Source organism: Arvicanthis niloticus, chromosome 9 (genome assembly GCF_011762505.2).
Source record: "Arvicanthis niloticus isolate mArvNil1 chromosome 9, mArvNil1.pat.X, whole genome shotgun sequence".
Taxonomy (NCBI): Eukaryota; Metazoa; Chordata; class Mammalia; order Rodentia; family Muridae; genus Arvicanthis; species Arvicanthis niloticus.
The window spans coordinates 67718670-67743575 of NC_047666.1; the positions used below are offsets into that span (position 1 = coordinate 67718670).

The window sequence follows — 24906 nt, forward strand, 5'->3', positions numbered from 1 at the left end:
CCTAGGAGAAAGTGGTTCTGTCAATTAATGTTGCAATATCTTCAGGCCCAGTTCAGGCCATTCCTTTTCAAGGACAGGCGCTTTTACACAGACACAAGACACTCCCTTTTGTTCCTTTGTGAGGACAGAATGAAAGTCAGTTTCTCCTCAGTGAAAGTGAGAGAAAGCAGAAACTTTCCTTAGGAATTAGAACGTTGACAACTTCCAACAGTACTGCACTGTTCTCTGCTGTGTTTGTAGGCAAGCAAAGGTTAAGGCTTCATGTTGGAATCACCATGATCTTTATGGAACTCTGAATGATTGAAAAATGAATAGAAAACCTGGCTTTCTTCTCCGCTTATGTGTAAAGCTAGTTTATCCTATACTGGATCTAGTTTGTCCTCAGTTATACCAGATACCAAGCATAGGAAGGGATGTGTCGCATAGTGCATGGGTAGTATGATAAGAAAAGTGTGTGTGTGTGTGTGTGTGTGTGTGTGTGTGTGAGAGAGAGAGAGAGAGAGAGAGAGAGAGAGAGAGAGAGAGAGAGAGAGAAAGAAAGAGAGAGACATAGAACTGGCAATGGGAAGCTGTTGAAGCATGGGAAAGAAGTTTCAGGATGCTTAAACTGGCTAAGGGAAGAAGTTCCCTCCCTGTTGGTGTGGTTGCATAAAAATCCAGCAAAAACTTTTCAAACAATGCTTTGCTGTATTGAGAGAGTGATTAAAAAAAAAAAACAAGCAGAATGAGGCAAAGAAACAGTGATATCTTTAATTATTTATTTATTTTTGATTGAGGGTCATTCACAGTCATTGTCCCACAGGACTCTGGAACAGCCAGAACTCTTACAGAAAATGCACTATATTTTTGGTAAGAAAAATCAGAGAGTGAAGTTTGGGCTGTCTACAGTCATAAACAGTACAGAAATAATCAGGTATTTATGTGGACACTGATTACAAAGATGTCTAGATAGTCACAGGACATGAAGCCAAGATACAGTTCATTTAAATTTCTTTTTAAAAGCTTGATAACATAACTTATCTACGTTCCCTAACTTAGACATATAAGATCTGGATTTTATTTCCAAACAAAATTGGCGCACAGCCACCGTATATTTAAATTGCAGCACTAAATATTTTGACAAGAGAGCATTGGCAATAGTCAACAGTAGTAGATGGTATTCTGGCAATTGTGTAAAATTAAAACACACACACACGCACACACAGGCACACACACATGCACACACGAGTCATTTGTTTACAACAGCCATCATTGTAGTCTGCTTTCTATTTCTATAATAAAACACTGTGACTAAAAGGAACTTGGGGAGGAAATGGCTATTTCAGCTGAAGGCTCGATTTCTGTCATGGTGGCATGAAGGGACATCAGGGCAAGAACTCAAGTCAGAATTGAGAAATTAGGAACTGTAGCAGAAGTCATGGAGGATTGTGGCTTAATGACTTGCTCCCCATAACTTGCTTAGTCTGCTTTCTTATATACGTCAGCACCAGTGTGTGTGTGTGTGTGTGTGTGTGTGTGTGTGTGTTACTTTCCACAGAGTCCAGGGCTCTCCCACATCAATCATTGATCAAGGAAATGCCTCATAGACTTCCCTACAGGTACTCTGATGGAGGAGGCATACTCTGATGGAGGAGGCATTATCTCAAATGAGGTTCCCTCTTTCCCGATGAACTCGCCAGCTTAGGCATAGAACTCACAGGGTTCTTAAAGGCCGTGTCCGCTTCTAATTATTCCATACTTTTTAAAATATAAAACTTACTACACTATATAAGGAAATAAATTGTTATTAGAAATTTGTGGTGGGTAGAATATCCTGTAAAGATATCCTTCCAAATGTGACAATTTACAAGGAAAGTGAAAGCAGTTATACTGGAATACCTAAATGTATTTAATGAAATCACAAAGACCTTTAAGCACCTCAAACACTTAAGAACGTCTAGTGGATGATCAGTGAGTTTCATGACTGTTAAATAAGGCGAAAGACGAGGGAAATCAGAGCCCAAAGAACATGTGCTAGAAAGAAGGTACAGTAGCAGATTCCTCAGGGATTTTCAAAAGAGGTACACTCCTATCAATCTCCCACTTCCTAGTAATTCCTCCCAGAAAGTCAACGCATCCTACCTCCTGCCTATGCTCTATTTTTATGATCTCATAAGTCCATATAATCTGATTTTAGTTTGTCATTTTAGTAATTAAGAATTACATACGTTTCTATTCCACAAATTTCTAGCGTCTGTATTGATAATTTTAGAAGTTACATTTTCAAAATATGTTGTGCAATCATTTACCAAGTGCTAAGATAACTTTCCTTACTCCTTTGTTAATTAACATGATTTGTTTTGAGGTTTTGTAACCCAGGGCCTTGAGCATTTTAGGGGAGCAGCTATTCCTCTGAGCTGTATCTGCTGCCCTCCTCATTACCTTATCAGATGCCCCAAATCCCCAGTTGTCCTTTACTACTCTCCTGTCACTCAGCCATTTCAACATCTATGGAGCTGATAATTCAGTACCCTGGGTCTTATCTCCGGTAACCTCATATCCACAACAACAAACCAGCTGCCCACAAGAAAGTTATCCTTTAGATCTATGTGGGCCAATGTCCGACCCCAATCCTCTTGTCTCCAGCCCACCCCAGTAGCAGTTTTATGGCCATCAGAATTTGATGTCTGTTGGGATATGAAGTTCAAGTTACTACTACATTTCTTTTTTAAATTTTTATTAATCATTCCATTCGTTTACATCTCAAATGATATCCCATTTCCCGGTTACCCCCTCTACTGACCCCGAATCCCATGATATTACACTTCCTGGTTACCCCTCCGCGATACCCCCCATCCCACATCTGCCCTCCCCAATCCCCTTTGCATGTATAAGAGTGCTCCCCCACCCACCCACACTCTCCCGCCCCTCTATTCCAGCATCCCCCTACTCTAGGGCATCAAACCTCTCCAGGAAGAAGGGTCTCCCATCCCGTTGCTGTCGGAGAAGCCATCCTCTGCTACATATGTATCTGGAGCCAAAGATTCCTCTAGGTACACTCTTTGGTTGGTGGTCTTGTCTCTGGGATAACTGGGTGGTCAGGCCAACCTATGTTGTTCTTCCAATGGGGTTGCAATCCCCCTCTCCCACCAGGTTCTCAGCCTGATGGTTGGCTCCAAGCATTTGTCTCTACATTGGTCAGTTGCTGGCCAGACCTCCCCAGGAACTGCCACACTTGGTTCTTGGCAGCAAGCACCTCTTGACCACAGCAACAATGTTGGGTTTGGTGTCTGCAGACATGATGTATTTCCAGGTGGGGCCATGCCCAGGTTGGTCCTTCCTTCAGTCTCTGTTTCACTTTTTGTTCCTGTTCTTCCTTTGGACAGGAACATTTCTGGATTAAAAAACTTTAAGATGGGTGGGTGGCTCCATCCCTCGAACAGGGGTCGTGCCTATCTACTGAAGGTGGTCTCCACGGGTTCTTTCTACCTCTTCTTTGCTCATTACAGCTAAAGTCAATCCCACTGGATCCTGGGCCCCTCCAGTGGCTATCTCCAGTTCCTCATCCCCTCGCCCCTGCTACCTACTTTTATTCGATTTCCTGACCCTCTGTACCTCTCTCATGTCTCCTCCAGATTCAGATACTGCCAACCTTATTTCCTCCTCCTCCTACTACATTTTTATTGTTTATTGTTGACAGGGGTTATTCTCGCTGCTTACTAAGCTTTGCTTAGGCCATGTACCAGGATTGATGACAGTAACCATTTTCTCTCACACAGCCAAAACGTCCTTGTTTATTTCCTCTGTCATCAGCACCCAGACATGCGACATGGCTCCAACACCCTCTCACTGTACTCCTCTTGCATAATGCTGGCTGAATGCGACCACATTAACTGCTGAGTTTAGAATTATAATTAGTGTTATATTTGCTAAGAGGATCATTCACTATTCCTGTTGCTCAGTTGTCAAACTTGCTTTCTTTCCCCTTAAATTTCACTGATAATCTACTTCGATATTATCTTAGAAATACAAAAAAAAAGGTACTTTCTCTGTTGTGTCAAATAAACCAAAACATTACACCTGTACAGAAGCTGGATTCCTTCCAACATTGGTTAAATCATACCAGCTCTTATCTATGACAACTCCCCATCTGTGTTTTAAATTCTATCTCATCTCTGAAGCTATTCAAAGATTTTGAATCTATGATTTTTTTCCTCTAAGTCATCATTAATATTTCCAAGTTTTATTTTAATTCATATCTACTTGTTCATGTACTCTATTCTATACACATGCCATACCTTTTATCTCCAAAACAACAACAAATCCCATCCATACCTTCCACATACGAACACATCATTTCTCTAATGCTGTTAACCACAGAAGGGTTCAAGAAGCTATCTCTGCCTTCCTTCTCTTCCCAGGGCTCCCGAATTTCTTATATTATATAAATCAAAAACTCTGACATGAATATGTATTTTTAACCTTCACATAAATATGTTCAAAGAGTATTTCCTGGGACAAATGTTACCAATCAAATGGGTACCATGTGGAATAATTATTTTTCTTTATTTAAATTCTTCTTCAAATGTTTTATTGCACAGACACCTTTCTTTTGATTTCCTTCTTATGTCAACCACTCTCAACTCCCCCCACTGGTTTAAACAGTTCTTCCTATTGTGGTTTCAAAGTAAAATGTCCTTCACAGGCTCACTTACCTGCACATTTAATTCCCAGCTGATGACAAAGCTTGGAAGGGTTATGGAAGAATTTTTTCAATTAATTAATTAATTAATATTCCAAATGCTGCACCCTCCCGGTCCCTCTTCACAGAGTCCCTCCCTCAACCTCCTCCCCTTTGCCTCTGGCCTATCAAGTCTGCAAGATTAGGCTTATCCTCTCTTACTGAGGCAGGACAAGGCAGCCCTCTGTTACATATATGCTAGGGTCCTCGGTCTAGCCCCTGCATGCTCTTTGGTTGGTGACTTAGTCTTGGAAAGCTTCCAGGGATCCAGGTTAGTTGACACTGCTGGTCTTCCTATGTAATTCCTATACTCTTCAAGGCCTTCAATCTTTCCCCCAACTCTTCCATAAGGGTTCCGAACTTCTGGTCAATGTTTGGCTGTGGTATCTGTGTCTGCTTCAGTCAGCTGCTGGACTCCCTGAGGACAATTATTCTAGACTCCTGTCTGTAAGTGATAATGACACTATCATTAATAGTGTCAGGAACTGGTGTTTGCCCATGGGATGGGTCTCAAGTTGGGCTGGTTATTGGTTGGCCGTTCCTTCAGTCTCCATCTCTGTCCCTGCATTTTTTTTAGACCAGAAAAATTTTAAGTCAAAAGTTTTGTGGGTGGGTTGGTGTTCTTATCCCTCCACTCGGGGTTCTACCTGGCTACAGAAGGTAGACTCCTCAGGATCTCCCCACTATTTGGCATCTCCATTAAGGTCACCTGCATTGACACTTGGGAGGCTCCCTATCCCAGGTCTCAGGGACTGCCAAGAAATTCCTTCCATCCCCAACCATCATTCTTCTGTTTCACTGGGCTTCTCTCCTCTCTCTTCCCACACCTGAGCCTAACCTCCTAATTTTTCCCCCTTCCCTCTCCTATCCAGATCCCTCCTTCCCTCTGCTACCTATGACTATTTTATTTCCCCTTCTAAGTGCTATTCAAGTGTCCTCACTTGGGCCTTCCTTCTTATTTAACTTCTTTGGGTCTGTGAGGCATATCTTGGACATTCTGTACTTTATGGCTAATATCCACTTATCAGTGAGTACATACCACGCATGTCCTTTTGGGTCTGGATTACCTCACTCAGAATGATATTTTCTAGTTCTATCCATTTGCCTGCAACATTTATGATGTCTTTGTTTTTAATAGCTGAATAGTATTCCATTGGGTAAATGAATCATATTTTTTTGCATCCATTCTTCAGTTGAGGGACACGTGGGTTGTTTCCAGTTTCTGGTTATTATGACTAAGACTGCTATGAACATAGTGGAGCGGGTGTCCTTGTGGTATGGTAGAGCAACTTTTGGGTATATGTCCAGGAGTAGTATAGCTGGATATTGAGGTAGAACTATTTCTAACTTTTAAAGAAAATACCAGATTGATTTCCAGAGTGGAAGTTTGCAATCCTACCAGCAATTAAGGAATGTTCCCTTGCTCCACATCTATTGCTGGAAGTTGTAAAATGTGAAGGAAGCATGTCACTGCTGGAGGGCTTTGGGCTGTAAAGTCAGCCCCCACTTCCTGTTTGTTCTCTGGTTCCTTTGCACAAATGAAACCTACCCAGTCTGAATTCTCCTTCTCTTGCTGGCTCTTCTTTGCATTTCCTATGCCTTCCCTACCATAAAGGATTCTTATCCTTTGGAAATGTAACCCAAAATAAAGTTTTTATGATTTAAGTTTCCTTTTCTCAGATCATTTTATCACAGAAAAAGAAAATGAAACTAAGACACATCCTTGTTTGGTTTTGGTATGTGCCAGCATTCAGCTCTTGTCCCTCTTTGTCTGTTGTACTCAGCCTTAGATGATCTGTCTTCCAAACCAATGATAAGGAATGGAACATCTAGTCATTGACCATGTCTTGGTACCTATCTCCATCCAATTATCCATTGACAATATCTTGATGCCTATCTACAAGTTGGTTAGATATGAGTTCATACTTAATGTCTCAAAAATAAATGGTGTGCCCCAATGTGCTTCTTCATCTCATTAAACAAGAACTCTATGTTTACAAATTCTCAGCCAAATGCCCATGGTCATATGCTGGCTCTGGTTAAATTAAGTGGGTCATGAAGTGAAACTAAAAGACATGAATTTGGGAATGATAATCTGTAAAGCGGATTTTGAAGTTGACAAGCGTGAAAAGGAGATAATAAAATGTGAGAGTTGGGGTTATTAAAATATATCTTATATGTGTATTAGATGGCAGAGCAGTGGTGGCACATACCATTAATTCCTGTACATAGGAGGTGGAGGTAGGCAGTTCTCTGTGAGTTTGAGGCCAGCCTGATCTACAGAGCAGGTAACATATTAGCCAGGGCTACACAAAGAAACCTTGTCTCAAAGATAAATAAATAAATGAATATATAAATAATTATATAATTAATTAATCAGTCATAGAACAAATGTAATTAAAACTAGTTCTGCAAAAGGCCCAGAAAGATTGCTCAGTGGTTAAGAGCACTTGCCATTCTTTCAGAGGACCTGAGTTTGATCCCCCGAAATCCATATTGTGTGGCTCACAACTACCTGTAATTTCAGTCCAAGGAGATCTGAGACCCTCTTATAGACTCTTATAGACAGAACACATGTGTACACGCAGAGAAACACGTTAAAACCCTGTCACAACCCCCCAAACAAACAACTTGGAATCACCTTAGACTTTCGTGCTCCTTATATATATATATTTAATCAATCGTAAAGTGCTACTCAGTGCATAAAACAGCATAACTTGGGTGTAACTGTAGAAGTTGATTTGCATTAAAAAATAAATGCTGAGCTTCTGTGATAGGAAGTGAACCCCTGTGTTCTTCAGAACTCAATCACTCTGCTCCCACAGGCTGAATTTACAGCAGGGCACATTGCAGGGCAACAGACTAGACTAGCTAGGACCCAGTCCACAGTAGTTCAGAATTATATAAAAAAGACTAAAGATTAAAGACAGAGGTGCCAAAGACCCAAAAGAAACACAGGCAAAATAAAATCAGAAAGAAGTGAAATGGCCACAAGGAGGAGACAGAGGATAGACAGAGGATGATATTTAGTTAGAAACCCGATTATCTTTTTTTAAATAAAGAATTGTGAAGGTATACTCATGAATCCTGACTCAAAGCGATTAGTGCTGTAATCTTTTGTGTGAAAATTAACCTTCCAACTCCGTGCATGTTTTGTTTTGAACAAGATCTCCGTGTGAAGCCCAGATCGCCCTCACACTCCTCTTCCTGTCTCCGTCTCTACAGAAATGAAACCACAGGCATTTACTACCAAGCCTGCCTAGCTTTCTCATTAGTAAAAGTTGCATACATAGAATACTTACAGTAAAGATAATTGATAAAACTATAAAAGCCGCCATCCCCCCCCCCCACACACACACATAGCTGAGGTGAGTTTGGTTTAATGTAGGTGATTCTTAAAGTGGAAGAAGTTGCCATATTCAGTTGCTGAAGTGCTGTGAGACCCGAAGAAACCAACCCAAGGATTTCAGCTAGTTACATTCTATGACAGTGATTTATTATCCTTCAAGGCGCTGTGTGTGTGGCTCTGTGCATGGTACATGGGGGTACGTGGGTGTGTTCATAGGAGTATGTGCTCATGTATGAGAACTTGTCTGTGCATACAGGTGAAAAGCATCTTCTTCAGTAGCTCCTCATCTTGTTTATTGAGATAAGAGCTATAACAGACCCTGTAGGTCACTGATTGTGGCCTACAGGCTAGCTGGCCAATAAGTTCTAGGGATATGACATGTCTGGCCCCTTCTCAGTTATCCAAAGACCCACCACAGCCCCCGGATTTAAGCAGGTTCTTGAGATCAGACTCAGGTCCTCATGCTTGGGCAGCAGACGTTTACCCACTGAGCCACCTCCCCAGCCCCCTCCACAGCATAATGACAAGACTGGACATGCTCTCTGCTTTCTCTGCTTGTTTATTAGTGTGCTCGCCGCCCTCCACACACAACCTTTGTGTTCTATTTAACCTCAGAGAACATAACAATGACTGGGACATTCACAGTGACGCAGAAACACAAGCTTGGATCATGCACTGGTTAATAATCATCTCTGCAATGCAGCTTTCGCTGTGACTTAACTCTTTGAATCTCAATTCAAGCTGGCATGAAGCACTACTCAAAATATTGACCACAGACTTTTTTTTTTTAAAACTGGATTATACCATACTTACTCAACCTTTGGTATCTTTATCTACCAGATCTACTCCTTGCCTGGTAATCTCGCCCTGTTTCTTTCTATACTTTGTGAATTTTGCCTGTCTTGGGAATTTGTATCAGACACGTTTGTCAATGAACATTTCCCCTAGCATTTTTAGACACATTCCAGGAAAACTTAATGTGATAGTTGGAGGTCACTGTGTTTTCTTCTTCTTCATGTCTGTCATGTAACCGAGTGATCTGCCTCAGTTGCCTGATAATTAGCGTGAATTCAGCGACTTTGAAATAAAACTCATTTCTTAAAAATCCACACGTTTTAAGGCTTCTGAAAACGAAGGAATGAATGTTGATTATGCTTTGTTTCCCACACAGGAAGCCCTGTCATTTTCCCAAAGATAATCAATATTTCATGTGTGTGCACACAAAGTTAAAAAACCAAAGGTGAACCAACAAGTTTAGTGCTGGAGGCTGAGAAGTAAGGGTTAGGGATAGGGCCAGGGTGAGGGGAAGGGGACAGGGCTGAGGTGAGGGTCAAGGGGAGGAACAGGAGTGGGTTGGGGTGAGGAGTAGGGGGTGGGGCAAAGGACAAGGGGCAGGAGTGGAGGTGGGGTGAGGAGTAGGGTGTGGCTGGGTGGTGGTAGTGTGAGGGGTGAGGGTGAGGGAGTGGGGATGGAGTGAGTGAGGGGTAGGGGTGAGGGGCAGAGAGCCGGGCAATGGTGGTGGTGGTGAACTGGAACATACTGGTAAAAGGACATTGACTTTGCAGTGAAAATACTGCTCGTCAGTTACAAGACACTCACTTTCGTTTCATTTGGAGATAGTGCAGTGATGTCCACAGTGGCCAATGCCTCCTAATGTATTGCCTTTCTCTTTCCCACAGTCTCATGCTGCTGCTGTTATCTTGGTGAGTCCTATCCACAAGGTGACTGGACTACCTTCCTTTCTGGTCCTTGTCACTCAGATCCCGGGATCTGTTACTCATTCTTCCATAAATGCAGGTGATGCTTCTGGACGACACTGAAACTTGAAAGACATCTTAATGCACCGAAAAAATTTGAAACCTGCAGAAATGCTGCCACTTCCTAAATGAAATGTGGCCATAGAAGATCCCCCAAAGTCTTAAAAAGTTTTTCATGTGTACAATCATTTATTTAGTCAACAAATATTGACTGAGTGGTAACTGTACGTCAATCTCTAGAACACATCGATCTGGGGATAAACAGCAATGATTTAAATATGGGATCAGGACGGGTGCCACAGTGGTTAGAGTGCTGGTCAGGTACTCATGAGGCTCTGGGGTGGGTTCTCCAACACTAAAACAAGGGATAAAATCAAATGAAAAATATATAACCATGTGTGAATAAGGTACAAGAGTCTGAACTGTTGTGTTGTGGATTTGGAGACAGCATTATCAATGTCAAAAAATCAAGATTATCTAGACAAATTGCAAGTCTGTGCTCTGAGGTCCACTGCCACACTGTCTCTATGAATGCTAAGGCACCAATGCCAGTGCCTGGTAGATAATCAGTATGTGATTGAAAAAAATGAACACAAGTCACATGACAGTGTTTCTTCAATTCTGAAAGTAGGTTTTTATCAAGAAATAGTGAAGAAAGAATTTTGACTTGTTTTGTTTTTGTTACCTTTTTTTGAATGAAGAAAAGAGATATTTAAGTGAAAATAAGAAATGTCAATGGGGGTTTTGTTTTAGATAAGAAATATGTAACTAGACTCTGAACTTTGAAACAAAGAAGAAAAGTATGGCTTATCTTTCTTCCTTTGCTGTTTTTGGTTTTATTTTTTCTTACATAACTCAGCTTACACTCGTAGTATATGTAATAGAATGAGATTAAGATTAAATACTATTGGAGGCTTTTGACCCTGCATCTCCCATACTTGTGTTGTATGATCATAACATCAAATGCTATGCTTGCAGAATAGGATGTACAATAAAGGCAGATATATAGTTAGTGGACTATAGATCTAGGGAGAAGAAGATTGTGGCTAGAGTAACTAAGGAACCAAACAGTAGTGACAAACTACGATGAGAAAGAAGAAAGATCTAACAGAAATATCTTAACCCTGGCTGTAGGAAGGGGGATTTTCCTATGCTCTGAGGCTCCAGTTTACTCATCTCAGATGTGTCTTCTGATGCTAAATATACAGTTCCACGAACTAATAGACCTGTAAAGTAAAGTAAGCCTGGTTTTCTTGTGGTATACAAAAATAAACAGGACTCTTTAATAATTAACCACGTTGGGCAAGACTCAGAAAATCTGGAAACTTAAAGCAAAGTAATTATTTTTAATTACTTCTTAAGGTTTACACTAGTTAATAAGAAAACATGTACCATGATTCCCTATGTCCTTGGAGCTCAGAGTTACATATTTAATTTAATTCACTGATTACATTTTTAATGGGATTAATTTCATTTCTAAGAGAATGGAATGAAACTACTGGAAAAGATGTCTTTAGAATTATAAGCTCTGTACCCCCTTTTCTCTTCACTAAGCTGAGATTACTCATTTAATTACATTATATTATTTCTGTATATACTTAAGTAAAGACACTGAAATAAGACAGCAAGGGAAGAAAGCATGCTTAAACTCACTCTGTGAGTAGATATGGGTAAAGGAAGGGAGAGGTCAAACTGATCCCAGACCTTTCTGGAAGGCTGTTAGCATATCCCACTCTGCCAGGAAGATTGAGAATCTTTGGCTGAAGTGGAAGCTATGCAAACAGCAGCAGCCATTGGTGAATAGTCTGCAGGCTTCGTGAAATCATTTGAGGTATGAGTGAAAGGCATTTCAAAATGCAGAATACTTGCAGTGAATTGATAAAAATCTGAGAGTGAAGTAGAGAGCAAGGAGGAAAAGAAATGAAGCTATACAGAAGACACCAAAAGGAACAGGGACAAGCAAACCCCTGGCAACAGGTCCTGGATGGTCACCATGATGAAATATGGAAACTGGATTCTCTTAACAAGGCAGAAGGGCAGTGCTATGATCACTCCCAAGACAAATGCCACATGCTAGGAGCTTTGAAGGAGGATGCTTCACCAGCCATGGAGATTAAGCAGAATTACCTGCTATAAAATTAAATAAATGCTAAGCTAATGACAAGACAGGCAGCATCCACACCAATATTCCTGCAATAACCACCTTGGCTAGTTCTATATGGCACTCTTGTAGCTGCTGTCAGTGTAAGCCAACATAATTACTTAAAGCCCATTTCTATAAAGCTAAATGATGGAGTACTTAAAAGGGAACCAGCATCCCCCCTCCTGAAAATAGTTCTGTTGCTGGGCAAAACCACACTCACACTTAAAAGCTGTCATTAAAATTTAGGTTTTTGTAGTCCAAGAAATTAATTTTAAAGTACAAATAGTATCTAAGGAAATCATATCACCACGAGTTTTGTACTTATTTGATTTTTTTTCCTTCAGTGTCTAGGACTAAGCAATATGTGGTCTGCCTCATGTGCAGCCTTCAAAACTTTTTTTTAAATAAAATGACTTATATTGGATGCAAGAATTTAAGTGAATTTTAGGTCATAAGAAGGAAAAGTGTATTCTAATATAGGATCACAAGTGTCTAATTTCACACCAGACCTAATCAAATGATATTATATTTGAAGTCACAGAACATGCTGAATACCTACTGGTATTTTTATCCATGATTTTTTTTTATAAGGAATCAGTTCCCTTAAGTGATATGTTTTGAGCTTTCCTAGGGTTAAGATGAAGCGTGAACTTTGTCGTTTGACAGGATACTCCCTCAGGACGGAACATCCCTTCACTTGGAGTTGAAGATAAGAGAGCAGGAAATGAGCCCCAAATCTACTCTTTCACCACAAGTTACTATTATTTTTGTTTTTAGGTTCAAGTCCACGTATCTCTGAACATCCATGAAAGGGCTTCCTGGAAAACAAGACAAAGCAAAACAAACCCCAAGTGTCCTGATGCACATGGCTCCACACTGGCAGCCACTGAAATTGTAAGAGTGGACACTGGGTGAGTTCTGCAGAAGTCACTGAGCTCTGAGCCCATTGAAGTTCAAGGGGAGCCATGCAGGATGAAGATGGGTATATCACCTTAAACATCAAGTCCCGGAAACAAGATCTCAGCTCAGGTAAGAAGGGTCATTAAGCAATTTGAACATTAGTGAAATAGGTGACTCCTACTCTCTGTCTCTCTCCTAGAGACAGGATGCTTAAATTTATTTGTGCTTTCTTGACTGATATTCTTTCTCTGAAGCATGAAAGTGGGGCCTACAGAAGTTGCTGCAGACATATTTAGAATACAGGCAGTAAACACAGAGAAAGGAACATTGTACTAAGGGTATTTGGTGGGACAAAGGGAAGGACAGTTTAAATATTCAAATGTCTAGCAAATGTCTTCATATTTTAAAGGAATACATTTGTTGCATGACTTACTTAGAAAAGATGAGGTTATTTTTTAATGATCTGGAGGGGAGTGTTGTATAATTTGAAGTCTTTCTTTTCTGTTTAAAATGATATAAAATCATTGAGTGTTGCTCAGTATGCAAACATCTCATAAATAAACATTTATGTAACATAAAATTGTTTTTATCCTTTTAAAAACAACATCAAATTTCTGAACACTAGAAGACACAGTTCTCCACGAGTTGCCTATGAAAGTAATTGTGGAGGAGAACAGGGATGGCAAGGGCTATATGCAGGAGGAATGACAAATGGCTTTAGAACTCATGGAATGTGGCCCTTTGTTTAGCACAGCCACAATGGGTATGACTTGGAGAGGACTCCATGTCCTGAGGACTTCATGCTGTTATGGAGTTCTGCTCTGCTTGCTGCCCTCACATCCCTCTTAATCTAAGAACTGTATAAAACCTTTAAGGAGGCTTCCAGCCTCCACTGGGCAGTATCTCTGGCACTCACAATAATAATGCTTGATCTCTATCAGGCATTGCTGTTGGAGCAGATTAACTATTCAGTCACCACGCTAGAAAAGAACTTAGAGATGTAGATTGTCAGCAATGAGCACCACTCTTAGAAGCTAGGTTACGATGTTATTGCTACTGCTTCTGATGTAAGAAACCTTAGGGAACAATTTAAAGTTTGGAAAGGTGCACTCTTATTAGTTAAGCTAGGGACCCTTTAAGGTCAGAGAACAAGAACAATGGCAGCACTGGCTGACGTGACTCTCACTGAAGCTGGATTGGTTTCTTATACCCACTTTTGCCCTCAGCTTCCTGATATGATTTTATTAAGTAGATATGTGTTCTGAGGGTTTAAAGTAGTTATGACTGATTTTTATATAAAAGTTTAGATTTATGATTCTTTTAAGATTCTTATAAGATTGCTTGTAATGATAAATAATAAAATAATTAATCTAATTTTTGTAACCGCAAATTGCTGTCTGCTAGTGAGAGAAACTGGTTGAGAAAACAACCTTGCTTGCTTACACTTTGTTAATCTATAACAAGTTGCTTAGTTACAAATGTACACGGGTTCTTGGGAATTATTTGTTTTCTTTATGTGTACTATGTAATGTTATTTCTTGTAAAGGTATAGGAAAACATACTTTTTTTCATAGTCATTCTCTAGAAGAAAACTAGAATGCAATCATGTTGTAATTTTATACTGCTTGAAAGATTTTGCTGGGATATATAAGCCATGGAAGAAAGAAGAAAGTTGTTGGAACATTGTTCCTTCCATCCATTAACTATGTGTATGTATGTATGTGTGTAAAGTTTGTGTAAGAATATGTTGGAACATTGTTTCTTCTACCCTTCAAGTATATATGTATACATGTATGTGTATGCATGTATTTGTGTAAAGTGTGTAAGAGTGTGTTGGAACTTTGTTCCATCTGTTAAATCTGTATGTATGTATGTATGTATGTATGTATGTATGTTTGTATGTATGTAAAGCTTATGTGCTTTATGTGTATTGGAGCTTGCTTCATCTACCAATTATGTTTATATATTTATGCATCTGTATACATAAATACAGATATACAGTATACAGGCTTGGGGCCTGCTTGCTGGAGCTTTGCTCCAGCCATTCTATTTGTGAATATGTATATGTCTGTCTGTCTGCATGTATGGATGTATTTGTATGTATAAAGTTTTTGAAGTCTATCTTTTGCTTCATCTACCCAGTGTGCATGTATGTGTACATGTGTGATTTTTCTTTCTTTTTGTTTTTTTCTCACTGGCCTCAATGGTTAAAAGAGTTTAGAGTATTTTGCTGTCCATAGGGAGTGCCAACCCCTTTTCTCTGTTCCCTCAGACAGAAGTCTGCTGAGTAATTTCTCTAATCACTGGCTGCCTTAGGTAGAAGTCTCTGTCAGTATCTGAACTGACCCCTATCAACAGCTTTAAGCACTGACATCCATCAGCTGCCTGCCTCAGTTTACCTATCCTATGGAAGCCAAAGCTACTAATTGACACAGGGATGCAAAAACAAAGACAAAACAAAAACCAAACCAAAACAACATCAAAAGCAAAACCAACAACAACAAAACCAAATACATGAGGCCTTGGCAACCAGTTATATTAAGAATGGACAGAGAGTAGGCCATGGAGAATGGAGATGGATGGGTGGTGTAGATTAGGCCATTCTCATTGAGGATGGTCACTAATGCAATGAAGGTAAGATCAGAATAGGTTCTTTCCTTCCACCCTGTATTCTAGGACTCAAACCCAGGTGGTTGGCCTTATGTAGTTAGTACTTTACCTGCTAAGCCATCTTATTAGCCCAAGTTTTGTTGAACTTTGAGACAGGATCTCATATAGCCTCAACTGGCACTGAATGTGCTATGTAGCCAACGCTGACTTTGAACTCTTGATCCTCCTGCTGCTGTGTCCCAAGTGTGGGTAACTTTGCTCTCTCTCCCATACCATAGTGGCTTGCAATACTTTTTTTTTTTTCTCAATCTTGAGAACCACAGGATAGCCTGACAGTCTTCTGTTTGCATTTTTTTCTGTGCTCCTGCAGCTGAACCTACCTCTTCTTGGTGGCGTGTGATGGCTTTAATTCTGCTGATCTCATCCATGGGGCTGGTTGCTGGACTCGTGGCTCTGGGGATCATGTGTAAGTACTGGCTTCTTGCCAGAGTTTTGATCTAAGAAAAGCAATAACCACGAGTTCCTGGCACATTATACTAAAGCTTCCTAACTGTCTTTGTTCCTGTTTGTCACCTACTCCGATTGTCCTGAACACTGCTGTGCATATAACCTCACCAGAGGAAAAGTCAGAAGGGAGAGACTCCCTCCTGGATTCTAATCACTTTTAATTTGTTTCTTTAGTTAACATTACTTTCAGAATGTACCGTTGGCATTTAAGATACTCACTTTTAAGTCTCACTCTGGATCTAAGCTATCTTTCTTCCTCCCTCTCTGCCTTGCTTAATCTGAGGCCTGAGCCATCTAGAACTTTCCTAATTTCAAAAATAAAGCCTGTGTCTTCCTGTGTGAAATCTTGCTTGTTCTAGTCTCTACACATAAAATCTACTTCATCCCATTTTATTGACTGACACACTGGTTATGACTATCTAATAATAATACTTTATAAGGTAATGCCATAATTTGTATTGCTAATTTGTTTGTTTTCCTGTTTTTAATATATTTAGAATCTCTTATTCCTTATATTGTTTGCATGGACATAAAAGCATTTTAAACATCATAAAATATAATGTACATTCTTTTTTCATGTTTTAGTCAAAATATTATTGTTCTTAATTTAAAATGTTTCATAAAGAACTTTCAAATAAGAAACCATGCAGTAAAATTAACCAGACTGAAAAGTCTATGTATGCCCTGAATTTCTATACAGGTGGTTCTCAGCCTTCCTAATGCTGCGACCCTTTAACACAGTTCCTTGTGTTATGGAAACCCCAAACCATAAAATTATGTTCATTGCTACTTCCTAACTGTATTTTTTCTATTGTTATGAGTGATAATGTAAATACCTGATATACAGGCTATCTGATATGCAATCCCCGTGAAAGGGTTGTTTGACCCAACGGGTCAGGACTTACAGGTTAAGAACCGCCGTTTCTATGCAGTTAGAACAGCCATCTGAATATACATTTTTTGGTGGATTAATTCAGTATTATATGTAGAACAGAGTACAAGACCCAGGGCTTCTCATCTCTATAAAGCCCGCTTAGAAACCTGTCCAGGAAATATCCAGTCAATTCACATGCTCTTTTACTCAGCCCTTTATATTTCCTTTTTCAGTGTTCATTGAGTTTTGTGTGTCTGGTGAACTCGTTAGCTACTGTCAGGTTTATAGAAATGAAAGTTCACTAAAGAATTCTGCCATCATCTTTCTGACCTTGAGATCCGGCTGTAATTTATCTCATCTCTTTATCTAGCGGTTGCACAGCCAAAGTACCCACCGGCCGAGAAGGAAAATCTCTCAGCCACTCTACAACAATTGGCCAAGAAATTCTGCCAAGAGTTGATTAGACAATCAGAAATTAAGACAAAGAACATTTTTGGTAAGTCTGGCTTAGAAACCTTATTTCTCCAAGAAATGCACATCTGTTGTGGTGACTGGATGGAGGCCCACCCAAGCAGGAACGCTGCAGGTAGGAAAAGCTTTGGCTAGGTTTTGACAGCCCCATACTCTGTCTCACCTTCAGAGCACAAGTGCAGCCCCTGTGCCACGAAGTGGAGATACCATGGAGACAGTTGCTACGGGTTCTTCAGGCGTAACCTAACATGGGAAGAGAGCAAGCAGTTTTGCACTGAGCAGAATGCAACTCTTGTGAAGACCGCCAGCCAGAGCACCCTGGTAAGGAGAGTCCCATGTCAAGCATTTGGGGACTCTAAGGAGAAAGATCGCAAAGGAAACACTGAATTGCTTTAATTTTTTTTTCGTGTGTTTCTTAATGGTTTTTACTGTGTGCTCCTATGAGAAGCTTTAGGAAGCTTGGTAACAAGAACAGAGCTTAAATATTCAATCCAGTCCTATTACAGAATATGGCTAAAGTGCCACTGGGTCAGACAGGATGAGTCTGCCTGGGATGCTTCCATCACACTTATTCCAGTTTACATGACTCTCTGCCCCTTGCTGTAAGGCTAGGATCGCAGAGAAGTTTAAAAATTAAATTAACTAAATATATTGACTCAGTCAAAATGGGGGAGTGCCCTAGCACACCAACTCCATTATAAAGATATCAACTGGAGACATGAAGCATGCCCTGCCTCTCAACACTCTAGGTTATACCACTTGAAAATCTGTAATTTAATGAAGTAACATCATTTTTAGGAGAGATTAAAGTTAAGACATAATATCTTTTTGAGAAGACATTAAAGTTAAATATCAGTTGGATTTTTCTGTCAAGTCCCACAGAGAGGCATCTTGGGCAATGTACATACACACCTGTGTGGATATGTTTTAAAGAAAAGATTAATGGACTAGTGGAAAGGTGGTGGGTGGCCCACACTTTAGGGACATAAGATTCATACAGTACTCCAATGGAGTGATATTCTGAGTGTCATATATCGATCCACAAGCTCAAACCAACTGTTGTTGCTGTTGCTTTCCAAGAGTGGATTTTTACTGCTATTCCGGGATGCATAAAGGCATAATGAACACATAACTTTCACTTCCTTTTCTAAGAGGTTGATTGTCCATTCATTTAATAGTCAATCTATGTATATCAGAATCACTCCAGGACCTGAATGTATGTACTCTATAAAACTCAAATGCCTAACTTTAAACAAACAAACAAACAAACAAACAAACAAACAGTAAACCATAACTAGGCATGAAAAAGTAAATCAGAGCAAGTTGTTGAGGTACATATTTATGTAATTATAGCTGAGGCTAGGCTCACACATTTGAGGCCAGCCTGGGATACACAGTGAGAATCTATCTAAAAGTTGAAAGCATAGAAAAATGTAAATTGGGAACAGTAGATGCATGCCATTTACTAATTCTGTTGAGAAAGACATCTATAGTTCTTTTTGTCCATCCAACTAAAACAAATTAACATTTTTATGTATAAGATAATCAATACAATCCAAAAACTTAATTTCATAATTCTTGCCATCTGTAGTTGATACATTTCCCCCACTTGAGTCATATTTGGAAGTCTCCCTGGGACTCAAATTTTCAATAGTTAGGGAATATAAACATACATTATAAATAATGTATAAATACATTAATGTATTATAATTACATTATAAATACATAAAAATGCTGGGAAGACTAGCATACTACCTGTTGAATATAATTTCTCATGTGCTCCAATACACTTTTTAATACACTCAAAACAACTCAAATTAGCAAAATCCTAGACACAAAACATAATCCACTATACCAACACAGACACATAATTCTAGTTGTTTGTAAAGGCTTTATCATGGAAACTGTGTTGTGCCATCGCACAGTGCTGTGGAGACACTTATCGGTGTATGGATTTATGCTTGCAACAGAAATACGTCGCAGACAGGATTACTTCCATCCGTTGGATTGGATTATCACGTGAGAACCCTAGGAAAGACTGGATGTGGGAAGATAGCTCAGTTCTTCACAAGAATGTGTAAGTCCCTGGAAGCTCAGCTCGCAGGCATTATTCGAAGCTTTGACTCCCAGGTCTTCCTTGTTGAACACAAGTTGTCTGAAAGTTGAGATGCCTCTACTCTACTGTGGGTTGTAGCTGTGGTGGTGTGTACTCTATTCTAACCAGAGAGTACTAATGGGCAGTGTTACTCTATCCTCCCTCTCCTCTTCTTATGTAAGTAGTGATTCATTTTTATATCTTCCCCATTCATTTCTATTACTAATCCCTCTCTCTCACTTTTTCTCTCCCTCTCTACCTCTCCCTCTCTCTCTCTATGCACATGCCCACGTGTGTGTGTGTGTGTGTGTGTGTGTGTGTGTGTGTGTGTGTGTTATATGTAACTTGATCTGATTCTTTTGTGCTTTGAGAATGAACTTATACCCTTAGGCCTCTTTCAGCACACACAGCTCTGTTCTCATTGTTTTATTTCTGCACAGTTCACACTATTTTCTGCCACTTTCCAGTCTGCTTATCTGTGATCGTCTTACCAACTTCTCCTCCCTGGAATTTGGGTTTTAAAACTAACTAGATCTCAATCATTTGCTAACGAGTTGGCATCTACAGGTGTCTGACAAGTAGATTTAGCATATTTTCCTTGTCTATCACTGTAAACAGTGGTTCGGAGAATAGAGGCAAACTCATGGACAATAACCATGGAATAGTCTAGTGTAACTCTGTTACCTGGTGCTGCTACATCTCAGCTCTGCAGTATTTAGGCGCCTTACATTTCCTTGAGATTTTCCCCGTGTTGTGCAGCTAGCTGCTGACTCTATTAGAACTTCCCATTTCCTCTCTGCTTAGTTTAAACCTACTCTTCTTTCAATACTGGCCCAAGGTGAACTGTTGATACAGATTTGCTTGCCACATCAGATTATGATGTACCTCCTCCTCTAGATACCCAGGTACTTCGCATTGACTTTCTCCTTGACTTAGACTATACTAAATTGTTACTGGGCTTTGAATGTGTCATACTGTATACTCAGAAGCAGAAAGAGTTTCTCAAAGATAAGGATGCTGTTTCTTTACTCCAAGACTCTAGTTTGGGCCTAAGTGAATTAACACTGCAAAATATCTAAGTTAAGAAAGACACCATGGGATAACAGAAATAGTTTGTATTGGAATCTCTACAATAGTTTAAATGCTATGACCCCTTAACTGAAAGGCAACCACGAAGCAATTAATTCTTTATTCTAGTTTGATCAACAAAACATGCATGTCCTTTGGTTCCTTATCTATTTGTATTTCTAAAAATCATGCAATATGCCTTTTTTTAAATTTGTAGGACTGATGTTTCTGGAAATACAAAAGAAAACATGAATTGTGCTTATCTTCATAATGGAAAAATCCATCCAGCTTCCTGTAATGAGAGACATTCTTTAATATGTGAGAGAATTGCTGGCATGACAAGAGTGGACCAACTGCTTTAGTGCAGAAGGATGGACAGGATGTCAGATAAGTGCTTGATCATGCAATAAAAGATTTGTACACAATAATTCTGCATTTATAAAGCTTCTTATTTTGTTTTTTATATCATCCTTATACCACAGGTCTGATCCTTTCTCTGTATATTAAAAAACCAGCATGTGAGTAGATCTTTTCCAGTTCTTTCTATCATCTATTCCTTAATTTTCTTAGCTTGTTGTAATCCATTGAATCTTAAAATATACACACATAAAACTAAAATTAAATTAGGGCCTAAGTGAGTTAACACTGCAAAATATCTAAGTTAAGAAAGACACCATGGGATAACAGAAATAGTTTGTATTGGAATCTCTCCAATAGTTTAAATGCTATGACCTCTTAACTGAAAGACAACCACGAAGCAATTAATTATTTATTTTAATCTATCTATCATCTATCTATCTATCTATCTATCTATCTATCTATCTATCTATATATCTTTGAGAGAGGAGCCCTATATGTCCTAAAACTCACTATGTAGACAAGGTGCTTTGTTCTGTATTCCAAATGTTGGGATTAAAGTCCTGTGCCTGGCTAATGAGACAATTTTCTCTTTTCCTTAATTTCCATCTTATCACACTTAAAATAGGATGGTTTGGGGTTGGAGAATAAACCAAAGTATGTGTATTAATATATTTATGAATATGAAAATACTGAATAGATTGAAATGTAAGACTAAATGTGAAAATATATAAGATATATTTTCTATAATTATATGAAACTACTAAAATGAAATAAAATGGAATAATATTGCCTATCTTATGTATACCTCAGCAAAAATAAACTTCCAACCTTTATGGTATCTATGCAATGACCATACGATTTAAACTTTTTTCATAATTTACATGTTTACAAGAAAACTTATGAGTACTAACGATAGCAGAAATGCCATGGAAACAGTCCCTAACTTCCTTGTTCATCATCTATGGCCAGCACCAAGCAGGTCCCTGACTCATGAGAAACTATGTGCCTTTCATCCTGAGAGAACAGCTCACTCTCTCCAGTTTACTCTGTTCACATTCAACAGTGGTCACCCTCCATTCCGCACAAGAAAACTGCATTGGAGAGACAGCTCATAAGGATGGCAAAACCATAAACTATTTCTTGACAAAGCAGAGTGTCCAGAAGGCAGAAGAAGCAGCAGAATTTTTTTATCTGGTTCTTTTCCTGACAGTTCTATGTTTGGTGTTTGCTGAATAACCCAGAAGTTATTTATAGGGCCCGTAGGAAGGCACCTCTAACAGGATAAGAGACAAAACTCATACTTTCTCCCTGAGCCATCCCCCACCGCTTCCTTTGTTTAACTAGTGAGAAAACAGTGTCATGAATACAGTTTATCTCAGCTGAGGACTTCATGGAAACTAAACATATTCAAGCACTAAGATAGATGGAAGTCAGAAGGCTGAGGAGATAGGGAAATCTGTGGTTTTCACACACTCCCTCTGACCCTGTAGTAAGAAGTCCACTCTTAAGACCTTTCAATAAACATTGATTCAGCACTCACTCCCTCTGTGGTTTAGTCTCTAACATCATTTCCTTGCCTATGCAGTGAGCCAATTACCCTATTCAGAAGAGAATTGTGATGTTCTTTGATTGTAATTATATAAAATATTGGTCAGAGCATCAGTTGTGTGATACTAAAAACGTTAGTTTTATAGCTCTGCACAGGCGTGCAAATCTTCTGCTCTTTGGTTTATTTTGGACTGTCTGTAAGGGAATAGATTTCTGAGCTACAGAAAAACAACAGAATTTATTTGGCTTTTTATTTTAAATAACAAGATATTGGCCTTGCAAGATGTGAAGTCTTGGCTCCCTTCCCCTCCCCAGTTTAAGATGGGGATTCAAGGCTGAACTTCTGGTATGAAACTGTCAATTTACACAAAACAAGTAGGGACTAGTAATTCAGAAACTATCCAAATATCAACCCTGTCTGGACATTAGTGTTTTTCAACTCTTCAGCATATTTATATATTACTACGACACACAGCTTTAGAGGGAACATATTTAATGCCCAGTTAAACATACACAGAAGGTGAGACCAACCTGTACCTACAACAATCAAACTGTACCTACAAAGTCTCTTTTCCCCTTGTACCCATGCCTGAAGCATATAGCGAAATGAAAACAATCCAGATTCTATGATCAGATCTCTCCATTTCAAACACTCAGCATGGAACTAGCTAAAGGGACTTCTCTGTGCCCTGCGTTAGAACGAACTTACCCTCCTGGTTCACAGAACTGTAGTAAGGAAGTAATACCTGTGATCCCTTCAAAATAGTTGCCAAGAATTCAATGAATAATAAACAGTAAATATTTAAGACAAACAAGAGCAGAACGCTACATGTAGCATATGGATCTTTTGTTGGGAGAAACCAATGGCTCCCTTGCAAACATTTCCCAGAGAGTGGATTGTCCTGGGAAAACGCTGGATCTATTCAAGCTTTGGTTTCAGTGCTGTTAAAATGAGAAGAGAGACTGGAAAACAAGTAGCAGCTGTTGAAGTCTGGCTCCTGAAGTTAGTTACAATATTATTTGGTGGTGTGGTTTCTTCCTCTTTCTCCCCCTGGTAGAGTTTAGCCTATGCAGAGGGTTATCCGGAGTTCAGTCACTCTGTTTTCACGACAGGAACACCACAGGAAATGTTAACAGAATGTGCTGGTCGTTTTCTATTTGTCCCCAATGACCCCACCAGTTACTCCTTGTGTCTCAGGAAGCTAAACACAAGTGAATACATTTTCTGGGCAAACTCAGCCTCTGAAACACATGGAGTACGATTAGAAGTATAATTCAGATCCCCTATGTGTCTTGGTTTGATAAAGCTTGATGTTCTGTATCCCAGCCCTTCCCTCTAGTGAGTCAGACTACCAAGTCCTAGTGAACATTCTCCTTACTGCTTTAAGCCATAGAATGACATCAGCCCTGTAGTACACATGTCATCACTGGTCCCCTTCTTCCTTTCCTATTAACCTTTTCCAAAATTGTAGCCCTATTAGTGAGTTCCCTTCCATCACCTCTTGAGTGTGCCATTTGTGATGAAGAATGATTGATCCAGTGAGACTCTAAAAAAATAAAAGAACATGCAGTTTTGCAAGTTGTATTGACTATGTATTACTGAGAAATGACCTTTGGACATAAGGACAAGTGGCCTGGAGATAGATGATGTCTAAGAGATCAAATTTCTCAGTACCAATGGTCACAGGATGTGAGGAAAATGGTCATCCATCCACTAAATAATTGATTCCTCTTCCAAGAACAAAGTTACCTCTGGATGATGCTTCCCTGGGAAAACCCAGTCTTCATGTCCAGTGTGGAAATGCAATGAATAGAGATGGCTGTGATTTCCAGCACTCCCAGATTATGGCTTTCAAGAAGCAAGTGTGGGTTCTTCACCTTCTCTGTTCTTTTTCTGTCATGGCTCTAATATTCCATAAGATGAAAGAAACTCAGGTCCCTTTTGGGAGAAAGCTCTCCACTAACTAGTATCTCTGGGAATAAACTATGAGGGAGATCTAAATGTTGCCAGTGTTGACTGATATTTTGAAGTTTACTTATATTAACAGACAGTATTACCTTAATCAACAGACTGATTGGAAATAAATTTAGGGATGAAATCTCTCCCAAGCTTTCTTGTTTGGAAATCCAAAAGCTATGTACAAGTTGGTTTGCCTAGATTTAATGGCCCTCATCTTTATTCCCTGCATCATCTTTGTGCTTCATATCTTATCTTCAAACTGAAGTTCACATGGTGCCCCTCATCTTCAGCATCTGCTACCATGTAGAAATCAGAGCAACAGTATAATTTGATCGTAGCTATTTTGAGTTCGGCAATTCTCATTTCTTCATTTATGGAGTTATGTTTCAGTTTAAGCTTCAAAAGTTCCACTTTCTGGATGATGATGCACCTCAATCCCCATTGCATTTTAACACTGTGAAAAGGTAGCCAGCTCCATTTCTTGTACCAACCTACTCCTAACCACAACCGAAGTTCTTTGTATCAGGCTCCTATATAGACTGCT

At 39.4% G+C, this 24906-nt stretch overlaps 1 protein-coding gene across 1 annotated transcript; it reads left to right on the forward strand.

Moving 5' to 3' along the window:
- The first annotated feature begins 9326 nt into the window (after positions 1-9326).
- Positions 9327-20856, forward strand: Clec1b (C-type lectin domain family 1 member B). Its single transcript, XM_034512329.2, has 8 exons — positions 9327-9343; positions 9749-9772; positions 12747-12998; positions 15850-15945; positions 17231-17356; positions 17501-17652; positions 19302-19408; positions 20712-20856. The coding sequence occupies exons 3-8, from the start codon at positions 12935-12937 to the stop codon at positions 20854-20856; spliced, it is 690 nt and encodes a 229-aa protein (XP_034368220.1). The 5' UTR covers positions 9327-9343; positions 9749-9772; positions 12747-12934.
- Positions 20857-24906: the final 4050 nt, after the last annotated feature.